Source organism: Bombus impatiens, unplaced genomic scaffold, assembly GCF_000188095.3.
Source record: "Bombus impatiens unplaced genomic scaffold, BIMP_2.2 scf_0064, whole genome shotgun sequence".
Classification (NCBI taxonomy): domain Eukaryota; kingdom Metazoa; phylum Arthropoda; class Insecta; order Hymenoptera; family Apidae; genus Bombus; species Bombus impatiens.
Genome location: NT_176483.1, coordinates 862,634 through 888,393, shown reverse-complemented (window position 1 = coordinate 888,393; position 25,760 = coordinate 862,634). Strand labels below are relative to the sequence as shown.

General features: G+C 37.9%; 1 protein-coding gene across 1 annotated transcript in view; it reads right to left on the bottom strand.

The window, feature by feature from the left end:
* Positions 1 to 25,754, bottom strand: part of LOC100743093 (pituitary homeobox 3) — a 44,639-nt gene extending 18,885 nt beyond the window's left edge. The window contains 3 exon segments of the mRNA XM_033324765.1: positions 2,229 to 2,485; positions 5,597 to 5,794; positions 25,613 to 25,754. Of these exon segments, the coding sequence (XP_033180656.1) occupies positions 2,229 to 2,485; positions 5,597 to 5,794; positions 25,613 to 25,745 (588 nt within the window). The 5' untranslated portion in view covers positions 25,746 to 25,754.
* Between the last annotated feature and the right edge of the window lie 6 nt (positions 25,755 to 25,760).

The window sequence follows — 25,760 nt, the reverse complement described above, 5'->3', positions numbered from 1 at the left end:
TTGTTTTTTTTTTTTTTTTTTTTTTTTTAGAGCGCTATGCGATGAGTTAGATAACGGAAGAACGTTTTATAATGTGTTATAGAGTTGTAAAAGAGTTTTATGGGACTTGTGTAGGTACGCCAAATTGGTTAAAAAGCATAGACTTTTAAAGCTTACAGACTCTGACGATCCTTACGAAAATTACTTTCACAGAAGAATTTTTATCTCCGCGACTATTAAACGTACGATGTTCTCTTTTTAATTACTTGCAAAATATTTTTCCAATAATTATCGATTTTTAATATAGATACGATATAATAAGTTTAGTCATTTTTGTGCTACAAATCGCAGTATGACGGAATCTAATAATCGTACGGAACGAATAAAATCGAGTGACATGTTTGTATTAATTGAAATTAAATTACCTTCCAGAAATCTACAAATAGAAAAGTAGAATGTATGTTATGTTTTAATAAGCAGCTCGCCACGTATTTCACTGCATTGGTTTAAGATTTTCCTTCATAGTCATATTTCTCACTGACTAACGTTCGAAATTCTCGTTGTTGAACTTCACACATCAGAAGCGTAAGACAAGCAGAAAAATTGACCGCCTACTTCTCGAAAATATCAGGTTCGGTGAGCAAAGAAATGGCATTTTCCGGTCACGAGCCATGTCTGCAGACGCGAGACTGGCGAGACCTCGAGGTATCGGCCAGTAAAGAGCATGAATTGTTGCCTTTGTAATCGATACTTCAACGCATCAATGCGCCCATTGTAAGTTTCTGTTGCTACTTTGATCAACTCGATTTCACGTCACCCTGATTCGTGTTCGAGCTCTGACTCGAATCTTTCAGAATGAGTCGAGCAACTCCGTTCGCAACGAGGAAAAACAATACGTCGACGCAGATAGATGAATTTCCATTCTCCAAAATTTGTTTGTCCGAAATTAGACGCATGATCGATGGACGTTCGCCCAACCGGTGATAAAGCGAGAAAACGCTGATAGCGATGCGTTACCTTCACGCAATGACGAAAAATTCATCAAAAATTATCGATTATCTGTACGATTATGTGTCTTCCGTAAAAAATAATTAATCGCGAGATCGATAGACTCGTTGATGGAAATTTATAGAAAGTTTAATTCAAATATAAGTCTTGAAAATCTTTCAAATAATCGCGATTATTTAGTACCCGATAAAATTAGAATTAAAGTGTCTGGATTCACCGATTAAACAGAGCTTAATATGATTATTTATTGATATTAATTATTTAAATGAATACTTTCTTATACTGTTCTTTATTACTGATAATATACGAATATTAATTTGCTGTCAACTCAAGTTGGCTTATTACTGACTTATATATTGTATTTGTAATTGATTTATTTTGCATAAGAATACTTTTATTGCGATAATAGATGACATTCTTTCATCTAATTGTCAATCTTTCGTTACGATCAAATTTCATCCTAAAGTATAGGAAAGTTGTCACTTTTTGATAAGAATAGAATTATATATTACGTATAGTAAATTATGGAAGTATCGCATCTTAACTTTTAACTCTCGTAATGGTTATTTAATATAAGTATACATATAAACACTGCGTAATAGTCGTTTGCTATCAAACTGCACCATGTTTCGCAATGTAAGATTAATTTTTTATTTGTAGCGCTGCAAGCAAGATAAACTCGCTTAGTCCCCGAGTATTCTAGTGATGTACTGTAAATCAATCGAAACATCAGTCGTACTCCGAGTACAGGTTGAACAATTAGCAAAAATAAATGTTCCTTTCCTCGCAGACAAAATTCGGTAAATCAATATACTTCTTTAATTCAGAAAAATGACAACGATTCGAGAAAATATTCATCCTTCCCTCTGCAAAAATCGTAATAAACGAAATTGAAAGCATTCGATTATCATAAAGATATTATCGAAAATAACAATTTAATCAAAGACCGATCGAGAATATTTGTCTACCAGCAAAGCGCAAAAATGGATTTCTCAGCGATAAGGTAGAAAAGAAAGTAGACTGCGAATTTCTATGCATTTATACGAAATTTGAGAAAGTGTGCAGAATTCATGTAATATGCAGAGATCTATAAAATATTCAAAGCAGAGTAAACGTTACGATTTTTCACAGATGAGACAAAATTCCGTTTAAGTTCTTTCCTTTTACTTATATTTCGTGAAAATATAAATTTGCATAAAAGTAAATCGCGGACTGTTAAATTAAGAATAATCGTCACTCACCCTGACTCGTGGCTCGGGAAGCTTCGTGAACAGACCTATCTCTTCCCTGGTCGACATATCCGGATACCGATTCCTCATGAACAAGGCCTCCAGCTCCTGAAGTTGTTGGGACGTGAAATGCGTCCTCTGCCGCCTTTGACGTTTGTTCTTCTTTCCATCCTTATCGTCCGCGTTATTTACCCCAACTACACCATCCGGAGAGACCACTCCTCCACCGGCGCCCAATTCGTGTTTCACCTCTGTCGGTGTTGCAACATCTGAAATGTGTTAAAATATCACATTCTCTAGAAAACCATGCCACTTATACTACGAGAGTTCAATGTACCTTTACGATTAACAAATCGAGTCTCGTATTTCGAATAAATCACACATTCCACGTTGTAACGAGGGAAATGATCTTTCTCGCGTGAAACAGCAAAATGTGAGTCACTCGTGGCATAGCGGAATATCTGTTGTTTGTTTCTCTATTCCATTTTTCCCGCTACGATGTTTAAAAGCTTTCGTAATTAATCAAATATATCGAAATCTTCGTGAAATTAAGGGACCACCTAAATGCGAACCTTGTTAAACCTTAATTTCGGCAAAATCCATCAACAAAATATTTAATAGCGTAACTCGTTAGATATATTATACTACATGTGCGTAATACCATACGACGTGACGATCATCGATCGATTAGACCGTTTGATCGGTAATCTCTGCCGTGGCTAGACCGTACCCTGCCGTTCGAGAATAACACGAATGTGTTTGTCATGACCGTGACAGTGACAGGTGAGGGTATTTCACCCCTGACTCCGCAGGCAGCAAATCGCCAGCTTCCCTTACTCGTATTGACAGCCGTGTGATCGATTGCCTCTTTTTTCAAAGAGCACCGCTATCACTGCGTCTGATGATGCCGCTAACTATCTTCTAACTAAGACGACCGTTTCTATTTACAGAGGTAGCAACCCAACATGAGGTCGCTCCGATACCAACTAAGTCGCGTCACGAAGAACCTTCGACTTTTTTTTTTTATCACCGTGTTTCAATTTATTCAGTATGATTCTAATCTACCTAGGTTTGTAATGTCGTACATGAAGTTTCACATGAAGTGTTCTCGTGGAACAAGATATTTTAGTCGTATGACAAAGAGTACAAGAGTTACCAGGAGTTGAAGGAATAATGTACTTTATAGGTCATTTTGTATCGTTAATTGCCTTAATACCGATCTTATCGTTGAAAAATATTTGCTTCGTGTTTTATTCAAGATGAATTTAGATTCGTAGGAGAAACGAATGATTTCAGATGTAATTCGGAGTAAGTTCGATTCCGTCAAACAAAGACTAACAAACAAACAATTTTCAACGCGCTGTAATTATTTCTCAAAAAAGGAGTAGACGATTGTCAAAATATATCTAAAAACAAGATATATAATCGTATTAGTAAAGAGTACGAATATAAAACTTTTAAATATTTATGAAAGAAGAAAAAAAAAACACGGGAATTATCCAAAAAGAAGTATAGTCAAGAAATAAAGTTAATATAATCGTTAGTTATACTTACAAGATGCTAAATCTAAGTCTAAACAAGGAAATAATTTAACTTTCAAATCTTTTCTTCTTTCAATCTAATCTGGCTCGTTTTCCATTCGCCAATTATAATAGTTACATCGTCCTTCTTACTTGACTCCTTAACGCACAAATTTTTCCTCGCTTTGGCCGCAATTTACAATGAAATTTCCCCATGATAAAAGCAGTTCAACGCGCAGTGCGAATGAACGTACAACGTATTCTTTCTTCGGGTTATCATAATCCTAATTTCCATGAAGATCGATCCCCCCAAAAATAATAGGTTGAACTAAAAACAAATTTAAGCGATATTGCAAAGAAAAAAAAAAAGAGAAGCTCGTCAATTTATATGGAATAAATTTCAGGGAATTAATTCGTCGAAACGAGAGTTACTCATCGAAGTATGTGGAATTCAAACATCTTTCTCGGCTGACTGACGCGAATGAGAGGAACGTGCTGGACTCGGTCGAAGGAGCACGAGAGGCCTCGCCCTCGTCTCGGGATTACAACGAGTGAAGTGAGATCCGTCCCCGGGGTTTGTTGTTAACCAGGCCCGTAAGACTCCGGGAGATATTTCAATTTGCAGGGATTTGGGGCGGCTGCGAGAGTGCCGGCTAAGTGCCGAACAAACCTGCAAACAAACGACGCCAGCATTTTCCTCGTCTTTCTCCTGCTGCACCCGACAACGGCACTCTCTGTTATCATTTGATTTCACAGTCGTTCGTGAGACGGCAGCTCGGCATCGTTTCCCGCTGGAATCTCCATGCTATCCTACTTGATCGATGCGCGAGCCTTTGCCTTTCCTCGCGCAAAGATGACACGCGACTCTCTGTATTTGTATTATTTATGTATGTATTATTTGCACAGCGGTTTAATGGATCGAGAATATTGTGTTAAAATAAACTTTTCGGTTGATCGATCGAGGTTACGTAAGCGTATCATAGAAGCTTGTTGTTACAAGATTTTTGTTAAGAAGAACGTGTTCGATCGTGATATTAATACAAAGTTTCTTGGTTTTGGATGATTTAACACGCGATTACATGTTTGTTGATAAAAGCTAGTTAGTATCGTTAGGACGAAGCTGTATAGTAACGTTATACAGGAAAGTCTGTTATAGACGAAAAAGTGGATCAAAAGTATCGAATAGGTATTTTCAAGATAAATTATATTTAAGATAAATTCGATAGTTTCTTATCGTGGATCTTTTGTTCTTGCTTTCGCCAGCTCACGTAGTAACGATACTTGCTCAAAGTCATTTCGAAATCTTAAAACGTAATATTTTCTACGATAAACAGTTTCATTCGTTGAATTATTCTACAGACCTGTGAAACTGTTAAATCATGTCTCTTCGACAATTTGCACGTACGTACACCGACTAATTCTACGCATACTAATTCCACGAACTACGAATTCCCCTTACTCGTCGAAAATAACCATAAAAGAGGAAAGATCATGCAGAAGCGAGCTAAACTATCTATCTCCTCTATACCACTCTTGGTTACGAGCTATTCTCGTTAACTACTCCGCATCTATTGTCTAAATACATAGTCTACATCGAAATCTAACAATTTTTTATCGAATTTCTATCGTTACGCAATTTCCACTTAACTCGAAGCAAATCACCTCGAAGACAAACGAATCTAAGCGGAACCACTCTATCACGAAGAAGCGCAACGTCGACGAAGGTTAACGTTAAGAAAAAAAAAAACAAAACAAATTGGAAAAAAAGGAGAAACGTCAAACGAATTGATTTAGTGAAACGAATAAACAGGGAGGAAGGGGTTGCGATAGAGAAGTTGCTCGTAAAGTGGCGAGGCGTACCTTTTCGAATATCCGGCCTGTGTGTCGTGTTCGTGCGGGACCTAGGCTGTGCGGTAGAAAATCCACCGGAGGGTGTCGTGGGTGTCGCACCCGGTGTACTGGGGTTGCTGCCACCGGGAGTGTGAGCTCCGTGACCCGTCAAATCGAGCCTCGCCAAACCCCCGGTCACCTCGTCCCGGAAGTCGCCCTGTGCCCATACTGCAAAACGCATCACACCCTCTTGCAACATCGTCTAAGCTCTCCGCAAGCTTCGCTATTTACTAACTTATTTCGTTACTAATCCGGAATCCCGCGGGGTCAGTTTCGCCCCTTCTAAGACGACAAAGGTGTTTCCTCGAGCGGCAAAGTGGCAAAGAAGAGTTACAAGGCAAAGGTTTGTCGAATATGTGAAAAAATGTAAACGATCCTACCCTTTTGTCTACCTTTCTTATCCAAGCAGATTATCTTATCTTCGCGTCTTTCCTCTTTTAGTTTCTTAATATTCTTCTTTTATACCGAGATATGTATTAATGCGAGGTAGTTTTATTTGATTTCATTTTTCCAGAGATCTAACCGTGACACGTAATCGAACATCCTGATTACCAACAGACGTGGAATTTTATAGGAAAATTCTATCTTTTGGAATTCCGTCTTTTTCCTCTTACGCTTTCTCCTATTCCTTGTCATTTTATCCAAACAAATTTTCTGTTTTTCGATACTTATATATCTTTCTCTTCCATATTTTTCCTGCTTAATAAATGTTGCGCCAATACGAGTCAGTCTTATCCGATTTCATTTTTGTAACTTTCGTGATTTATTTACATGTTGGTGTTATGATTACCAAATTCTTCGACACTCTTTACCATTCTACGGTGTATAACATTTATCGACTACCTCACTCGTCGATGTTCGACAATTTTAGTAAAAAAGCGAGAACCGTTCAACTGGTTCACCGGTCGTTCATTTAGCGTGGCGAGAAAGAATGCAACGAACGTTACAAGTAACCTACATACACTGTAACTTCCGAGGGCACAAAACTATCGAACAAGCAGAGAAACACCTACCAGTCCTTGCAACTGATCAACGACAACAAACGGTGTCGTAGCTCGTGTAAAAATATTCGATTCACGCTGACAACACATCGTTTCGAATGGCAGACTCGTGTTTTCGTTTGCAACAAGCGTACGTGAAAAATCGCGCGTATAAAAACGCACTTCACAGCCCGAGAACCCCGACGAAGCACTATTTTGTCTCGTAATTAACGGCAGCATACTTTTCCCTCGCGTTATTTATTCACAAGTTCTACAAGTGAGTTTTATAAATTACACACAAGCCATAAAGCTACATAATTGCCCTGTTCAGCTTCAAATTATAAAACTATGAAGCTGTTTATGAAGCAGCGGTTTATAACCTATAATTTGTTACTTATCAATTCCCTAGCGTTACTAGTTACGTAGTAAATTATTGTGCAAAAGAACCGTGCTTTTAATGGAACACAAATATCACTACGGATACGATCATAAATCAAAATCTTGTATAATCGCCAATATTTTTGCTTCTGGTTTTACAATCAAATTCCACCATGTCAAAAAAAAAAAAAAAAAAAAAAAAAAAGAGAAGGAAAGGATAGAGAAGAAAAGAAAAGAAAAAGTTCGTTCGGCTCCAAACGAGTGGTAGTCGAGAATAGGGCTGGCGAGAGTGAGCTGTCGGTGGTAGCCAGCCAACGGAGAAGTTAATCGGCCAGGCCGTTTAGTTTCGCTCCGTTTAGTTATATTTGGTTTCCACGGGGGCGGCAAAGGAGGAGGAAGGCGGTTCACAATTAGTCGGCGCGTAACTCGGGCTCTGATTTAGTGTCACAAGCCAGCCACGGACCACGAAAACGCGCGTGTCACTCTTCCAGGATATTGCCAACCGTGTTACGAGCTACTGCGCGTGTTGGCTGTCTTCGAGACGCAGTCCCAGTGAGAGACGCATGTACCGTATAGACCAACAAGGATATTATTCACCAATTTTTGAAACGTAAAAACAGGCGCAGACTGTTTGCATCCGCGAGATGCGACGTTAAATACTCGAAACAATTTGGCAATTTGCATAGTTTGTCTCTCTGAATGCTTCGGGTATAGTTCAAACGCATCCACAGGGAAGAAATGTCCGTCAATGTTGAATTTGTCGAACTCTTGCCGAGATTTTGCCATTTCTGTTGTTACCGGATTTGATTTATACGGACGTTTGCAATTTCGATTAATGCGTTTGATCGAGGAAGATTCATCGTTTATGTGCGTTAGTATCTCGTGCGTGTTGCTCCTTTTATAGTAGTTACATTTTCTACATTTTCTGGGAAGACTCTGTCTTTATATTTGTTCTTATATTTTATATCTTTAACAGAAAATAAGCTTGCCAGAGATATAAATATTATCTGAATATTTCGTATAATCTCCTTAAGGGTTGCTGTTTACTCGGTTCAGAAATTCAATTACAAATTCACTATCGTACAAAGTATTTTTTATTTATAGCTACGTATCTACACGGGTTGTTACGTAACTAGTTTTTCAAATTTCCTCAGTTTCGATTTGCAATTTGTATCTAAATCGATGTTATACGTATATTCTAAAAATATAAATATTACGTATCGAGTAAGATTCGTGCTTACGTCAGCCAGGCGTTGAGTTCACGCGTTGTTAAAATTTACAATGTGGAGCGTTATAATGATTTATAAAAGTATTTAATCATTTTCTGTATCTAGGTTCATAATAAAACGTATTTATATTTAAACAACTAAAGCTTGTCTTACGAGTTATAATAGTTTCTCCAACAATTGTTATAACGTTATGAGTAAATTCTAAGCTTTAGAATAATTGTCAAGGATTAATTGACAGATACGTTTAATCTTCTTTCACGTTTATGCTCCTAACAAAATCTAGTTGTATTTAAATAATCGTAATCCACTTTATAAAGTATATTCTCGGTTCTTTCTAAACGAAACAACTTCTCTCGGATTATATTAACAACGCAGCATTTGCGAACCAGAAATGGCTATACTCGTAACTTCTCAATTATGCTCATTCTGAAAAATTAACGATTATCCTTTTTAATCGACCAAACCAGCTGTGCAATGTTTACTATAAAATGCAACTCTATTTATCCGTATAATTTGGATAAATTGATAACTCGTATGTATAACGAGATTGCGTTCATTGATCTAATTAATTAAATCGTATTCGGATAATTGGATGCATGCATTTACTCGCTCCTTTGTTAAGTTTTAACGCATTCTCTATCTACAGGGTGGTTGGTAACTGGTGGTACAAGCGGAAAGGGGGTGATTCTACGCGAAAAAAGAAGTCGAAAATACAGAATAAAAATTTTTTTTTTTAATTTTTTCATCGAGACAACGATCTACAGTGAGATCCGTTACAACGAGACGCGATAAAGTGGACGCGTACCGAGCGAAAATTGAAAGTCGATTTTCTCGAAAACAAAGCCTCGAACGAACAATTTTTATTCTATATTTTCGACTTCTTTTTTCGCGTAGAATCACCCCCTTTCCGCTTGTACCACCAGTTACCAACCACCCTGTAGATAGAGAATGCGTTAAAACTTAACAAAGGAGCGAGTAAATGCATGCATCCAATTATCCGAATACGATTTAATTAATTAGATCAATGAACGCAATCTCGTTATACATACGAGTTATCAATTTATCCAAATTATACGGATAAATAGAGTTGCATTTTATAGTAAACATTGCACAGCTGGTTTGGTCGATTAAAAAGGATAATCGTTAATTTTTCAGAATGAGCATAATTGAGAAGTTACGAGTATAGCCATTTCTGGTTCGCAAATGCTGCGTTGTTAATATAATCCGAGAGAAGTTGTTTCGTTTAGAAAGAACCGAGAATATACTTTATAAAGTGGATTACGATTATTTAAATACAACTAGATTTTGTTAGGAGCATAAACGTGAAAGAAGATTAAACGTATCTGTCAATTAATCCTTGACAATTATTCTAAAGCTTAGAATTTACTCATAACGTTATAACAATTGTTGGAGAAACTATTATAACTCGTAAGACAAGCTTTAGTTGTTTAAATATAAATACGTTTTATTATGAACCTAGATACAGAAAATGATTAAATACTTTTATAAATCATTATAACGCTCCACATTGTAAATTTTAACAACGCGTGAACTCAACGCCTGGCTGACGTAAGCACATTTAAAAAGAAAATGAAAATGGAACAAGAGATGGATGGAGGAAAATAAAAAAGGAATTTAGAAAGAAGATCTGTCAATTTTACTCGTCCTTAAATTATTAAATCCGAGCCCTACGATAACTAGATGTAATATAAACACTCAACGAAATTCATCTTCAAGGAGTGAATGAGACTTTATCTTCTCTACCAGTTACTAACATATATTATTTAACAAACATGTACAAACCATTGCCATCTTGTCTATCTCCAATTGTTCGGTGTTCCTCGAAAACACTGTTTCTCCCAGAAAATACGCAGTTAACGTTGTACGTATGAAACAATAATTTTACAACATTGCTTATCGCGATTCGCGATCGATAAGCACGATCGAACGAAAGCGCAGTCGATTCATATTTTTCACGATCATCGTTGCACAACGCTCTCTGTCTTCATTAAACTGACTCGAGTTCTTTCAACATTATATACACGACACAACGTTAACGATATTGAGTTGTTGAATCTATGCAACGATCGATAACATTGTTATCATTTTGAAGTATTTTCTATATATTAGGAACGTTTTCTCCGTCATTTTTCTCGCAAGTGAATAATTCCGTCAAATTCGCCGATAAACTTGCCTCTTGAACAAACTGCACGAAATAGTTTCTTTTAATCTACGAGTCTGCAAATAGATCGGTTGCCTATTTGATGGGCTAACGTGGAGAACACGTGTAAAGTGCTACGAATGGCCATACGAGGATAAGCTTCATCCTGCTGATGCGATGGTTAGGTGGTTTGTTTGTCAAGGCCAGTCCCCTAGGAAAAGCGGCCGTACCGCAGTGATGTCGCCGTTATCGGTGATGTCTCCTCGGCAAACAGCATCTGAGAGCTCGAAACATGGATTCCGTGCTACTTATCGCGATCCACGTAACAGAAGAATGCAAACGATGTAACACGTTGTAAATAAACGGCTAACAGGCGAAGGGACACGATGATGACTCGTCGTTAGTTCGAAAACAACTAGCAGCTGATTTCGATACGTCGACGTATTTTTGTGAAAAGATAACGCTCTATAGAACTGTTGTAAGTTCTGTACGACGAGTCGAAAATCACGGAAACGTAAGTTAAGACTTCAGCAATTAGAAAATGTATTTAACATACAGCGAAAGGAGACGATATGAATAACAAATTGGAACAAATTTTTTAAATTCGAAAAGAGCAGCTCGAAAGAATGGCGAGCGACAATTTATAAATAAATAAAATATAGAGTAAATAAATTTAGAACAATGGTAGGATAAACAGATAAATCTTTCGAGAGATAAATAAAAGTACGAAAAAAGAAATGGACGACGATTTATAGAGAGATGAAGAAATTAGAGGGAAAAAATTAACATATCGTGGATAAGTAATGCGAATTAATTTTTTCTTCTGGAGTATTTATTTAAAAAAATCAAAGATCTCGAAGTTCGGAAAATTCTATGCTGTTAAAGATTTTCGACCATGTTATTGGACGCGTTAAATCCTAAAATACACTGAAAATATTGAAATGAAAAAAGAAGACAGGATATTTATTTTTTTGTTGTTTCTTAAATTCTTTAAATTCGGGATTTCGGTTCTTAAAATAATAAACACACGACACACGCTGTTTTCTGTCACAATTACCTCGTGTAGATTCTATTCTTCGCGCTTGTTGTGCGATCGTAAACATCCGAATAATCCTGTGCATATCGGGTAACAGCGAGAAATTTCGAAATTGACGAAGAACACATAACGTTACGTCGGTTCACCCACTAAAAATGTATTTTTCGTTGCTGTTTTGATAAAACCAGTGTACACCACTGAAACTTCCTCGTTCCGAAGTTTGTATATTATTTCAAGATTAGAGTTAATCTTATAATCTACATCCTGATCCGACACACGCTATTCAAACGGCCTACTCAACCCGGTGAAATTTATAGGGTCTCCATTTTTCACGTTTCAATACCTTGCCGCTCGATGGTGTAGCGCGATCTATTTTGTGCATAAGGTTCTCCTTTTCCGAGAAACGATATCGTACAAAAGAAATTGTTGCAATAAGAATCGTAAAATGTACCAACAATATGTACGAATCGAAGAATGCTACGTATGCACGTTGAATGGCACGTACAAATATTTGTAAATCGTATATTTAGTTTGAAAACGTTTTTGACAATTTTGGAGAATTTGAAAAAGTCGTGACAATACGAAATTTCTTACATATCTCTTTCAAGAATTTTCTCTTCGTTCATTTATGGCGCGTTATACGTGAAGAAATTATTCGCCGTATTTACATGTACGTAATATGTGTCTTACATATGTATCTTTCTCAACATTGAAGAAGATATGACAACACAAGAATGATAAAGTATTAGATTATATAACGTGTATAAACGTAATACATTTGTCGTATCAAAAATTAATTTTGTCTTTAACGAATCGTTAGCTTCTTCTTCGGCAATAGGAAAATTTTACGATTACAGCGAACATTCTCTTTGTCTTATTCCTTTTTTTCTTTAAACCATTTGTCAAGAATAATTCTTCCTTTCGTACGCATCACTAACTATACCACTTTCTGCTATTAATGCAAGATTAATAGAATTAAGATAGGTAAATATTTCGAATTAAACTGAAGTACGCGTACTAAACTGAAGTATCAAAGAGTATTATAGGATTGACAAATGCGTGTACTATGTTGTGAAAATTGGAAAACAAAGTGAAATTATAAATGAATTGTTTCGATGCCGGCTCAGTGTAGGATAGAATGTTCCATTCTATTCTATTCAATTTCAATTTTTTCTTCGAACCATTTGTCAAGAATAATTCTTCCTTTCGTACGCATCACTAACTATACCACTTTCTGCTATTAACGCAAGATTGACAGAATTAAGATAGGTAAATATTTCGAACGCGTATCAAACTGAAGTATCAAAGGGTATTATAGGATCGGCAAATGCGTGTACTATGTTGTGAAAATTGGAAGACAAAGTGAAATTATAAACGAATTTTTTCGATGCCAGCTCAGTGTAGGATAGAATGTTCGTTACGAACAAAGGTTGAGAATGTTCGATTTGGTCACGTATGACGTTCGAAGACAAAGAGCTATTATGACTCCTTCCTATATATTTTGCTCGATATATTCTCCAATATAGTTCCCACGAGATCTCCTGCAGAGTTCTTGGAGGCTTAACATGTCGTATCGTTTGACGGTTCTACTGTTCGTTGCTATGGATTCGTGGCAGAGTTACACGAGATGTGAAAACGGAAGATCCTCGAAGGGCGAAATGTGGCCAAAAACTATCCTACCCTTTCCTGTCAAACATTCGACATCTATATTGGTCAGTGGCTCGTGGATATTTCGTTCTGTCCGTTTACCAAGAACATCGTATATTGATCCTGGATTCTAGCGAATTTCAAGAAGAATATAGAAATGAAAAATATTAAATACGAATGTTTCGGTATTAATCGTAAAAGTATAGTTTGACAGAGTATTGTCGCATATATTAAATTACAAGCATATTTAACACGACGAGAAAATTGGTATTCTCGCGAAACTTTTATATTGAAATTACAAACGTTTTGCACCTAATCTAGAGAAGTATTGTTCGAGTATCGTTGGAATATTATTCATTATTACTGTGCACGATTATAATATTTGTGTAATTTACGATTAATAATATAATCGTTCTGAACAACAAAATAAATATTCTTGTCAACTTTCTTCTTCTTCTAAGATATAAATATCTCCGAGTGGAAGGAAAATAATGATTATTAGCAAATCATGATTAGGATATTTCTGCGTTTTATAATCGGTTTCGTTCGATACTTGTTAAACAATATATCGGTTTACTGTTTTTGTGATATTGATAGATTCATAAAGTTTCGTTCCTTTAAATATTATTATGCACTGTACGCCTTAAAATTTGGAAACATTTATTTCTATCTTCAATTTTTCGTTCGGTGAACCCTATCCATAAAACTTTATGGAGTACGAAAACTTCTTTTCTTCTTTCGAACGTGCTACTATAAAATATTCAAATTTATGACACTATAATGTAGTTACCAAAGAAATATTCACTCGAAACAAAGAAATTTATATTCAGTGGCTTATCAGTTTGCGATACTACATTTTTTCGTCATTCAGTAAATTTTAATACCTCGTAAACAACAAATATACACAATTACACAATTGTACACAATTATACACAATTTTCACCCGATGATTTTCCTTATTCTCTCAATTTCTGATACGCTGTAACTCTTACAATTTTCGTAATTTTCACGCAATAATTCACGTACTCGTCGATCGTTCTATATTGCAATATTCCAAAAATTTCTGAACTTGGATACAACCGAATGTCGAGACAATTTTATGCCGCGATATCCCACAAACACAGAACGAATAAATGAAATTTCCACGATCCGGCGAAAAGCGACGATTGTTTCGATTTTCATACTATAATTTACACACTTGCCGATTCTTCCGCATTCCGATATTGCAAAAATTTCCAAACTCGAACTCGACCCAATCCTGGACAAATTTTCCACAAACAACGAAAGGGAAAAATTTCCACAACGAAGTAAAATCTACGAGCGACAAGCTTTCGTGCGATAATTCGGACACTTGCTCTAAAATTCTGAAAAATTTCCAAACTTAAATTCAACCAAAGAGAAACGTTTATTCGACGGTTCGCTTGATTTCCGAGCAATAATCAACTCGTTCGCCGCTCCTTTACATTCCAACGCTACAACAATTTCTGAACCTAAATCCAAGCCAATCTTCGATCGATTTTCTGGCCGAATTTTTCCACGCATAATTCTCTCAATTTTCACGCGATAATTCAAGCAGCCTGTTCCCGAAGCCTTCGACCTTACCCAAATTTTCGGTAATTTTCTTTCTAAGAAAGAAGGCTTGGTAGCGTGGCGTCCCGTTGCGTGTCCCGGTTCGCACGTGTTTTCACACGGAGAAAAAATCGCGCGTCGAGGGGAGGAGGGTGAGATATCGTGGTGGACGAGCAAGAAATAAAGAAACGCAAGTGAGGCGAACGAGGAGAGGTAACTAGGGGTCTGCGTGGACAAGTTGTAACTCACAAATTTATTACTTTCCCCGTGACTTGGAGTTATTTTATGCCAAAGACAAACCGGCTGGCGCGGCGCGACGAACGCGAAGTGCCGAGGAACGACGAAAACGAATATCTCAGCTGCTTCGTCGCGTTTTTACGCCCGCGGGATATATTAGTGGATCGCTAATCCGCACGGATTTTACGGGACGACTGTGCATGCGACCGTCGACGTCGGCGTCGACGAAGAACACAGCGTCCCCGTGATACCGCCACGTTCTCCACTCGAATAAACTCCATTGATTTCGTTTCATATCGAAAGAATTTGCTCAAAGTTCTGGTTGTTGATTTTATTAAATTCATCATTTTAGATATATCTTAACGGCGATGTTTACACGACGATAAGTATAAGTTGATAAGTTGATAAAGTATCGAAATTATAATATTTTTACGTAGGTTATTGTTCGACCCTGTTCAATCCTTTAAGCCATTTTCGATCGAGTTGTATTCTTTTCTAACGTTACAAATTTTGTTTGTTACATGGGTATGATGGGTATTCGTAATTTTCTATTCCAATTTTAGATTCGTGTTCGTGAATCGTTTGTACACTTCCTTGATTAATCAAACAATTCTACGAAGATTTTAATATCATTAAGACCGTAGCTTACATATACATATATATACATTCGTTCTTTTATTCGAAACGAAATATTACCTTTCATTCGCTGATAATGCAATCGATGTTTCCTTTTATCGGATAGATTTACTTATAGAATTAATCGCCTAAAATGTGCCAGAAATAATTTTCATTTTTCTTTTTTTTTTTTTCAATTTCATAACACACACAGCACCGGCGACGAACGTAGTCCATGGAAGTTATAAAACCCGGGGGATTATAATCTCCGGCGGTGCATCGTAATCTCCGATATAAAATTATCGATGGAGAGTTATTTCAGCGCTGCTTTCATTACCCGGAAATTTTACTCGCGCGGCAATAAAGCTTGTACCAATATCCGTGGCATCGATCAAGAGATATTTGGCGAGGACTGACATTTGCCGCTTGTTGATTTACTATTACAGTAATATTTTCTTTCCTAACACATTCATCTAATGGTTTTAATAGCCAACCAGTTAAAAGGTATTCACAAGGCTTTTTCCTCGATAAAGGGAAACTGAACGATCATTTTTATATTTTGTTTTCGACGTTTTTCGAACTTTTAAATCGCCCGACGAACTTTCATTTTTGTTTACTTCGGTGGTATAATTATTCGTGGAAAGATAGAAATTGGAAAAGAAATTTATTCATAGGTCACTATTTAAAAATTATTTATTTAGATAAACTTTATATCACCTGTCATTCTAAAATCTATTTATTGCTGATTAGATCGCTATTGTATCTACTCGTACATCGTTTCGTTATCTTAAATGTGCGATTAAACCTATTCAATATACCTCTCTACTTTTGATAAAAACAGGAGTAATCTTCATTGAATTGAATATCTTTTGCGAAACGACGAACGATCTTTCGTCGATGCTAACAGTAATAATTATATAATGGACATTTTTCAGCTACTTTTTCATCATTTTCCGCGTACAGAATAAATTTAAGAACAAATTATGAATCTTTCGCTGTATAAGATGATAAACTATTTTCAAATAAACTTTCCACGAAAGAATTCCACGATTACGATTAACGACAAGAAAAATAGTACTCCTTGCGAAAGTATTCTCATGATTCGCCAAACTTTATGGATTATCATCAGCCAATGAGAAGGTAATGCGCGAACATAAATAAAACGGCATGTGCTGTAAAAATTGTAGGTGTTCGGTGGACCGTGTCGTGGTGCAACTCAGCGACAAAGAGGGTTATAAGGGTCGCTAAAATATCCGTATCGTGCAGCTGTGGGATCCTTTGAAAGTCACACGAAATTAGTCATTCGCACGAAATTCTTGTACCGATCTTCGAATATCATTCTTACGAACATAACGCGAATTTCTTTAGCAAGAAAGAGAATCAAAAGCACGGTCGTTTCTATCTCTCAAAATTGATAACTTTTATTAATAACGACTGGTTGACAATTCTACCCCAGATTACCCCCATTTAATCCCCCAGTTTCAACCCGTATAGAACCTAAATGTTATTTCTATGGCACCATCGAGCTTTTATATCGCGATAAAGAAACTGGAACTCGCGCAAAAGTTCCCTTTCCCGCCGTTGTTTTTCGGTATCTACCTCGCAAAAGTACCCGGCGACGTTCACACGTTTCCCCGAGAAGTTGACCGCACGTATTTCCTGTCCCTGCTCGGGAACACGGCCGAGAAAAACCAAAGTGTGTCACGTAGCGAGATGTGTGGCGGCGATTTTAGAGTGACGTACGAGCACGGTCGCATGGCCGATAATTACCGAGACAGCTATCCCTCGGACGTGGAAAAACGTCGGGAGGTTGAAGTACGACAGCGTGGCGGGAACACCTGTGAGCCACAGGCTCCTCGCCATCTCCGGCAGAAAGTCGCAGTCTGCCGTTACGGTCTTCGCTCCTAATCTCGTAATCCTTGGCTTCCTTAGGAAGTCGTTTATTAGTCAAGCCGACCGGTACGCTCGTCATTGGGACAACGACCGGGACGGAGTATCTCGTACGAGCCTTAAAGTCCTGCTCCACGTTTATAAATATTCGAAAACGCGCATCGATCGATGATATTTTTGGCCCGTGAGTTGTTAAGGAGCTTCGTTTTTTTTCTCTCTCTCTCTCTCTCTCTCTCTCTTTCTTTCCTTTTCTTTTTCGGAGATTTCGAAGGGACGTACGTGTAAAATTTGTCGGCATATGTGTGAAAAATGACTCGGGATAACGATGGTGCTCTAGGTATAATAAGTCGTCTTTAGGGTGCAGTTGTTTATTTTAAAGCAACTGTTGGAGAAAGTCGTTGCGACGATGGATCGTATGTTCGTCTTTGTCGTAGATATCGTCTCGAATCCGTGGTTGCGGTTTTGTTTGATTTTATATGGGTAATATTTTGGTCGATATATCGCGGTAGATTTCGTCTTTCAACCTTCTAAGATGCAATTTACAACGCTATTTCCGAGATTAACGGTCGATTGTCGCTTGATTATTCAACCCATTAAGCGCTATTTGCTATTTCTTTTACCCTTATTCAGTTACATGCGACAAACGAGGTTCGTATAAACAGAATTCTATCGTCCTTGGAATTAAACCGAATTAAATCTTGAAAGAAATTATAGAACACGTAACTCTAAAGAAATAAACTTTGATCAATGTTAACGGACCATATTCCATGAAAAGAACGCTCGTTTCAAACATTGCACCTTCGTATTAACTTTATTAATTCTCTAAAAGTGATCTATTAAAAAGACGACAGATTTAATTTTCTACAGAGCGTATTAATCGAATGTTGCAAACGCGAGATACAGAATGTTCTAAACTATCAAAGAATTAATGTTACAAAGACAACGTCTTTGAAGAGAGTTAGTATCCCTATATGCATCTTGTCAAGTCAGGATAAAGCACGATCGTTTGCAAAATGATTTGCAAGTCCTTCGAAGAAACTCGCATCTTTCCGAGAAGAAAGCGGTGACGGGTACGCGCGAGTGTCAAGGAAAATGTCGCGTTTGTTTGTTCGGACGTGGACACATCGAGGACGAGCGATTCCGTGGATAGGGTTCGGTAGCTCTTGTCAAGCAATTTGTTTAGTTTCAACTTGACACAAGGGCGAGAGCACATGGAACCGATAAGTAATCTGAGAGGCAGTGTGTCTTTCGAGTTTAACACGCGTGTCACAAGCGTTTCGGAAAAGTTCATGGATAGAATGTCTTCGGGAGACCTTTCAGACGGCCTGGCGCTACCGAGGGAAACCCCCTATAGCTCCTATGAAAATTAATTGGAATCTAATCCGCTCGTTTCCTCTCTTCTTAGCTCATTTTTCTATGCAAGAAATTATCTAGGATAAAAAATAAATTGGAATATAAGCGAAGGACGTTTCTTCTTACCAAATATAGTCTCGAGAGGATCAAATTAAAATTAAATTATATAAAAGAACGTATTAAACATATACGTGATAAAGAAGGGATGTATTGAGATTTATATTTTATTTTCGCTAGAAAATAACAATTTTATTCGAGGGGATGTCTGTGTCATCGTCATAAAGCAAGTTAATATTCTCATAAAATGATACAGCTGTAATGACGAAGATGGTGATTTTTAAGACGATTAAACGAATCGATTGAAAGTAGTTCGTCTTACGCGTAACAGCAAGAGAGAGAGAGAGAGAGAGATACGTTATAATCCAATGTTCTATTTACTCGCTTTCGTGGCTATTTATGAAAACATCGTGATAATTATACGTATATTCTAGAGAAGATAATTCACAAATACAAAACGATATATGACAGTAGTAATATTCTAAAATGATATAATAGTACTGACTTATAAAACGTATTGTAAAATATAACTTAGCGTTATCAGAATATTTCATAGATACGGCACGCTTTTAAAAACCGAGATTCGTCTTTGTCAAAACCTGCCTATCACAGTCCTAACCACGTAATTACCTGCAATTAATTCGACAGCATCTCCAGAGCTCTATAACGAAATAAGAGCGAGATATGCCGTTCGTTGGTGCAGTTTGTAGAGGCTAGAATTAACTTCGTAGAAAGACCTGCTATATTTTGAGGTGCTTCTAGGATTACACCCTTAAAGACCGCAAGTTTCGCGGCGGTTCGATGGCTTCGGGGTTCCCCCGGTTCTCACACATCGGCACGCACAGAAAATTTCCTCGGCGAAACGATCCCCGACACCGAGCCAGCCCACTTCAATCGAAACTCACTGAGTATACAAACCTTGTTTCTGAGGTAGGCGTCCTCCGGCCGTGCCACCAGCGCCAGCTGAGATAATGGGAAGGAAATCAGTTCATTTCTATGTTGATCCCACGGGCTTGGTTCCTGTCGCGCTTAGAAGAGCGCCACGATTGCCTCGGTGATCGAGAAAATCGAGGCAGAAAATCAGCTTGATAGCTCGGCTCATCGTCCGACTTAACTGTTTCTGCCGAGTCTATAATGTTCCTACTCTCGCAGACGGTCGTCTATAAAATCGGCGATTTATCGAGGCACCGAGGTTTTTCTTACGAAAGTGACTGATCGTTTGTCCTTCGCGAGAAAATCAAGTTTCAATTGGAGAAACGGTATGATAGGTTTATCGATGGAAAAATTCAAAATATCAATTCAATATCGGAAGACGAGTATGTACACGGTATCTTCTGGGAAATCAACTACCCGTTCGTTTTTCTCGAGAAAATGATTATTTTTTTTCTTTTTTTATACGAGGATAAGCGGCAACGTAGCACGTAGTTAACCGCGTTATTAATCGAGAACATTCTCTGCAATTATTCCGCACACGTTACAATTCATAGGGTGCGTGATGGAGGCTAAAGGGAGAACGATACGTCTTATTCGGGTGGCGCAGCGATCTGAAAGATTGCACGTCTAAATGCCAATGAGTCTGCGGTCAGAAGAGTTCTACCGTGGCTTCCCTAGGGAAACCTAGCGGCTAGCCGAGCAATTTGTCAACACCATTAGACGATGGCAACAAGGGTTGACTTCGGCGCATCTGCCAGCGGATCTCGCGCAGCCATCGCCACAACAAAGGGGTAGTTAATGACTATCGGGGGTATTTCGATCGAAAACCCGGTACAGACCGTATGCCAGCCTGTTGACAAAATATCGGGATATTGCCATTGACCGAAAGGGATAACAGATTTGTCAAAAGGGTCCGTTTTCTATGAATTGCCCGTGAAGAAATCGAATTTTCAAACTGGACACGTATGGACGGTTATCGATCAGATTTCCCTTCTTTCACGTTGTTTTGCATTAATGGCATGTTAATAAGAACTTCGGCGAAAGCGAAATGTAAATGCGGCTTTACTTTGAGGGGCGGGGGGGTGACGATATTGGAAAATAAATCGGACGACAGATGATCCGAGTTTGTCCGATATTTGAATGGGGAAAATAACGTTAGAGATAACGAAAACTGGTAGAAAGTGAAGTTCGTATATCCATTTAAACAATACCACTGCCTCCGACACCAAATAACTGAAATTATCTTTCGCAAACTAAAACCTTGCCAATAATATTCCTGCGGATTAAACGGAATTGAAGAATCCTTTCACAACCACTAAATTCTTATTTAATGTCGCAAGAAGAACGCGAACTTCCAATTTTTCATCCGAAACTCAAAGAACGGATACTATCTACACTCAAGGTATCATTCAGTTCCGCAAACTTCTACCTGTCAATAAACAAATTTCTAACTGAGATCGAAAACGAAACGCGCCTCGTCAAATCAACGATCCACCTCGAAGCAAGCGATCATCCGAACCAACTCGACGAACTAAGCGAAACAATTCTCGTAAAAATAACTCTTCTTGGCTCGTTCGGATCCAAAGATCCTGGACCGTTCAACCTTCTAACGTATCGAATTCTCGTCAAATCGATCGGACGGATAGAGAGTAGTACGCGAAACGTAGGAAAGATCGCGATTCCGCAAACGAATGGAACGGAGAGTACCTGCGGTCTGGAAGTGGGAACTGCCGGCTCTGGGAGTGAAACTGAAACGGGGATAGGTGGGATGCCATTGGAATAAGATCGGGTTTAGCCGCAGTGTCGGGTTCGAGCCCCGGATAAGTCTGCCTTATCCCGATAAGCCGGTGAGTTAATGAATCACAAAACAGGTGGTGGCGCTACTGAGAGATCGTCTTCGTCCTCGACTCGTTGCTACGTGCAGCTTGATTTCTCGCGAGATCGACGAAACGATGACGCTCTTTTCCCTATTCTATTTTTTTTTTTTTTCTAATTGTTCTTCCTTTTCGATTATCTTTCCTTTCGAGGATCTTACAGCTTATAAGGAACTATACCGGCTGATATACTCGGTGGAATTCGGCCTTCGATGTTTGTTCACGCGTCCCTTGTCTCCGATTTTTATCTCGGTCTCGAAACTACCGTTCGTGTGTTTCATTTTCTCCCTATGAAAAATTAGGACGCCACGTATGCTTTACACGATTTGGAACCACCTAAGAAAGGCTTCCTCGGCTGAGAGACGAAGATAAGAAGGGAACCTTGTGTTCGTAGATTTACGAAAAGTATCACGAGAAATACGATTTTACCTGATATGTCGTTTCGACAGTCGAGTAGAGAAGACACTCGCAGTGGAAGAAATTTTGCTACTGTATTTGGAGAATCCGTGTAGCTATCGATCCGATGTAATAGTATGAGATACTATAACGATCGTATTACGCGATATGGTAGCGTTTGCTTTGAAAATCGTATATTTTTGATGTTAAGAAAAGAAGCGAAAGCAACAGCCGCTCAAACGCGTTAACGACATTCAGTAATGGTAATTTAAAATTTCTCATCTCCGTACGATATGTACACGTAAGAACGTTTATCTCTGGATGTTTAAATAATTAAGGACGCCCTTGGAAGGTGACGATATACCGAACGGCCCATGTATATTTCGATATTTTACACTATTTTAGGCGATGGCAATTTCTGGCGATTGCATTAACACAGGAACGAGGCCGAAATTTCATTCGTCATGTCGTATCAAAGCTGGAATAACACGATGGGTGCGGTGCTTATCAAAGCTATTCGTACTAATATTTTATCTGTGCTCCGCTGGCACTTGACAAAAATCAACGTACAATGTTGCTTTATCGCTCGAAAATATTCACCGAGATTGCAACAGGAACGTCATATATTGTTTATAGCGTGTACTCGATATTTCTACCATAGGAACATGACTTAAATTGTGTTGGTACTTCGAGCCGTCGAAAAATCCTCCGATACATTCATACGCGTCATTCGCCTACAAATTGGCAATTTATCGTCGCGTAAAATAAACATCGAAGTCAGAAATATAATCGATAAAATTCATTCGGCGAGTCGATCAATGCTGTCGTTTCTCCTATCAAATTCCGTTGCTCTAATTTTTCAGAAACGGCACGCTTTCACGTTCGCTCGTCACATCGATGCAACGAACTGACGCAACGACGAAAAGTAGAAACGAAGCAACGTGCAAGCTTTAATCTTACTTCGCACACGTGCAAATTTGCTACGACAAACGATACGAGATTTTCTGAAAAGATGCGCGATAACGCAAACGACGCAGTGAGACGATTTAAGAGCAGGGAGGTGCTCGACTATATTTCTCGCGTTCGAACGTCGATGATATCGCAAATAATAAAATCACGTGAGTTGTCAAGTTCCCCGCTACAAGCGATTATCGCCGATATTACCAGCCGACGAAGAAACAAGGAATGTTCTTCCGTCGTATCGGTGCTTCGATCAAGACACGCGAAAAAAGGCTATTGTACGTAGGTACTTCTGACAACTCTTACAAAATCTACGTACAAAATATATCTCGAACACTGCACTCAAATTTAATCCGTATTGTTAATCCTTACGATTCTTCCATCCTTTGATTTACGCGACTTCGATTTAAGATACAACCTCGCGTTCGGTCGAAACGAGTTAAGAAGAAAATCAAGAATGACGAATTGCGTTTAAAATGATCTACGGCGATGTCGAAGTAGAATGGCGATTTCAATTCGATCGATACAACTGTCAGTCAGTTTGATAAAAAGGACGACGAAGACGTTGAAAGGACACTGATCCGGTTATCGGTTGCGTGCCATGTGATTTGGAAATTCTATATTCCTACGACTGTATCTTTTAATTCTTCCGAGTTTGTTCATTTATAATCGCGTTAGTCTTTGCTGTTCACTGAATAACTTGACGATCGTTTTTTCGAAGTACTTCTCCTTTTCAAATCAAAGATAAATTCTTTGAGATAGTTTGTACAGATTCCTAGAAAGATTAATCTTTTATTATGAAAAGTAGTTTTAGAAAAATCGGAGCAAACGATAATTTGATGATACACGAATAAGACGGATAAGATTAACAATATTTTATCTGCCACTGTCTAATTTAAAACGACGTTATTTTAATTAATCGAACCCGAATTTTCCTTGGCAATTGCTGCATTTAATATCCAATTATTTGCATATAATTACGTCATTTGTTAACGACTCGACCCAATCAATTGGAATTTCCTTTTTTCATAAGCGAAGACAACGTTTTTATCACAGTGTGATTTGGAAATTCCGATATAGCGTAAGAAGAAATTTTTCCCGGCGATTAGCGATCGAGATAGTTCACGCGAAGCAAGTTATAAAAATATTTCCCTACAAATGGGACAACAACCTCGAGTAAACGTTGCTACTTTCTACGCATTGATAAGTACGCTAGATGAATTTCAGATGCACGCTACAGCTATTATTTTGTATAGCTAACAAGTCACGCGATAAGCGATATTTGTTTTTTACATTCAAGGTGCAAATAAATATTTGATAAGAAATACAATTGTAATAATTGCGGGTATCTTCGACTTTAAGCGAACAGAAAGTACGACAATGTAATTCCATTGTTAGATAAAAAGATACAGGTACTTGAATAGAGATGTAACTATTATTTTATCTTTATGTCGTCTAATCCCCGAACAAAGACACTTTATGTCTAAATATTTTGCAGAAAAATAAACGTCTAAAAATTATTCCAATCCTAACGAAATAAAATTCATTTCCAGGATCGTGATAAGCATAAGTTTTAAGTTTAAAGTATTTAAATAAAACTCTGCTACCAGGAAGATTCAAATTAAACTTTCACGTCGCGATAAAACTTTTGCCACGTTTGAACTGCCTTCGTTTCGAATAATTAAATCGTCCACCAAACAATCGAGGGACTATCGTACAGTTAACTTTTAATTTCTATGTTTCATCCAGATATTCTAAAATGAACGTTGAATTACGTAAAAGTAAAAGGCAACGCGATCGTCTTTGCACGATATATTTTTCGTACAATTAAAGGAGGAATCGACCAACGTATACAAGCTATAAGACACTCAAGTGGAACGATAAGTAATATTGGAGTACTTTGAAGCATTGTTACCAAACCTCTTACAACAGTAACACTCACGGAACAGCACAGTATCGATCAAACAATTAATAAAATCTATCAAGATCTAGTTTCGCTCGAATCGTGTAATATAACCTAATTAATTTTCGTCTAAAAATACTCGTGTATCGCTAGCCATCCTCGCAGCTATATAAAGAACGTTTCCTTATCGCTAGATTGCGGATGTTTATGCATTCGTAAGAAATTTAAACGTACAAAAACGACATTCCTGTGTTGGAATAAAATAAACGGAATATACACGACATATGAAATATTTAAGGTGAAAAGAGGAAGAAAAAGAAAAGAAGAAAATGTATCTAAACGCGTAAAATATATTCAAAGTAAAAGTATCTATCTCGAAATATATAAAATATTCAAAGTAAAAAGAGAAATATAAACAGGCATAAAATATCCAAAGTTCTCGTTACGATGTTTAGTAAGTAAAACGAATCTTTCTTTGGATGCCATTTCTATCAGCAAGGACAGGAATTTGCATAAACATGCCCGATCCATATCCCAGCACTAGCAACACTTTTTCATCACACGTATCACGTTGGATTTTAACCTCCGTTGAATCTTCCCCGCTGCAAGACTCGAACCAAGCTTCATCTACCGCGAAAACTTCGAAAACACTGTACAATCGTTCATTTCCCTCGTTCTCCGATTTCCTCCGATCAGACTCTTAGATTCATCGTCGCGAAGGAAGAACGCGGGTCGAAAGGACCCTCGATATTGTGACCGACTCACCACGTTTCAGCTTCTCCAGCGGTTCGTGCAGTTGATGGTTGGAATTGTGCAACATGGACGCGTCGTGGTGCGAGTTTCCGTGAAGATCGTGATGGTGCATCGTTGCTTGAAGATGATCGCCGTGGAGGCCAGCCATGGAACCCGCGGCGGC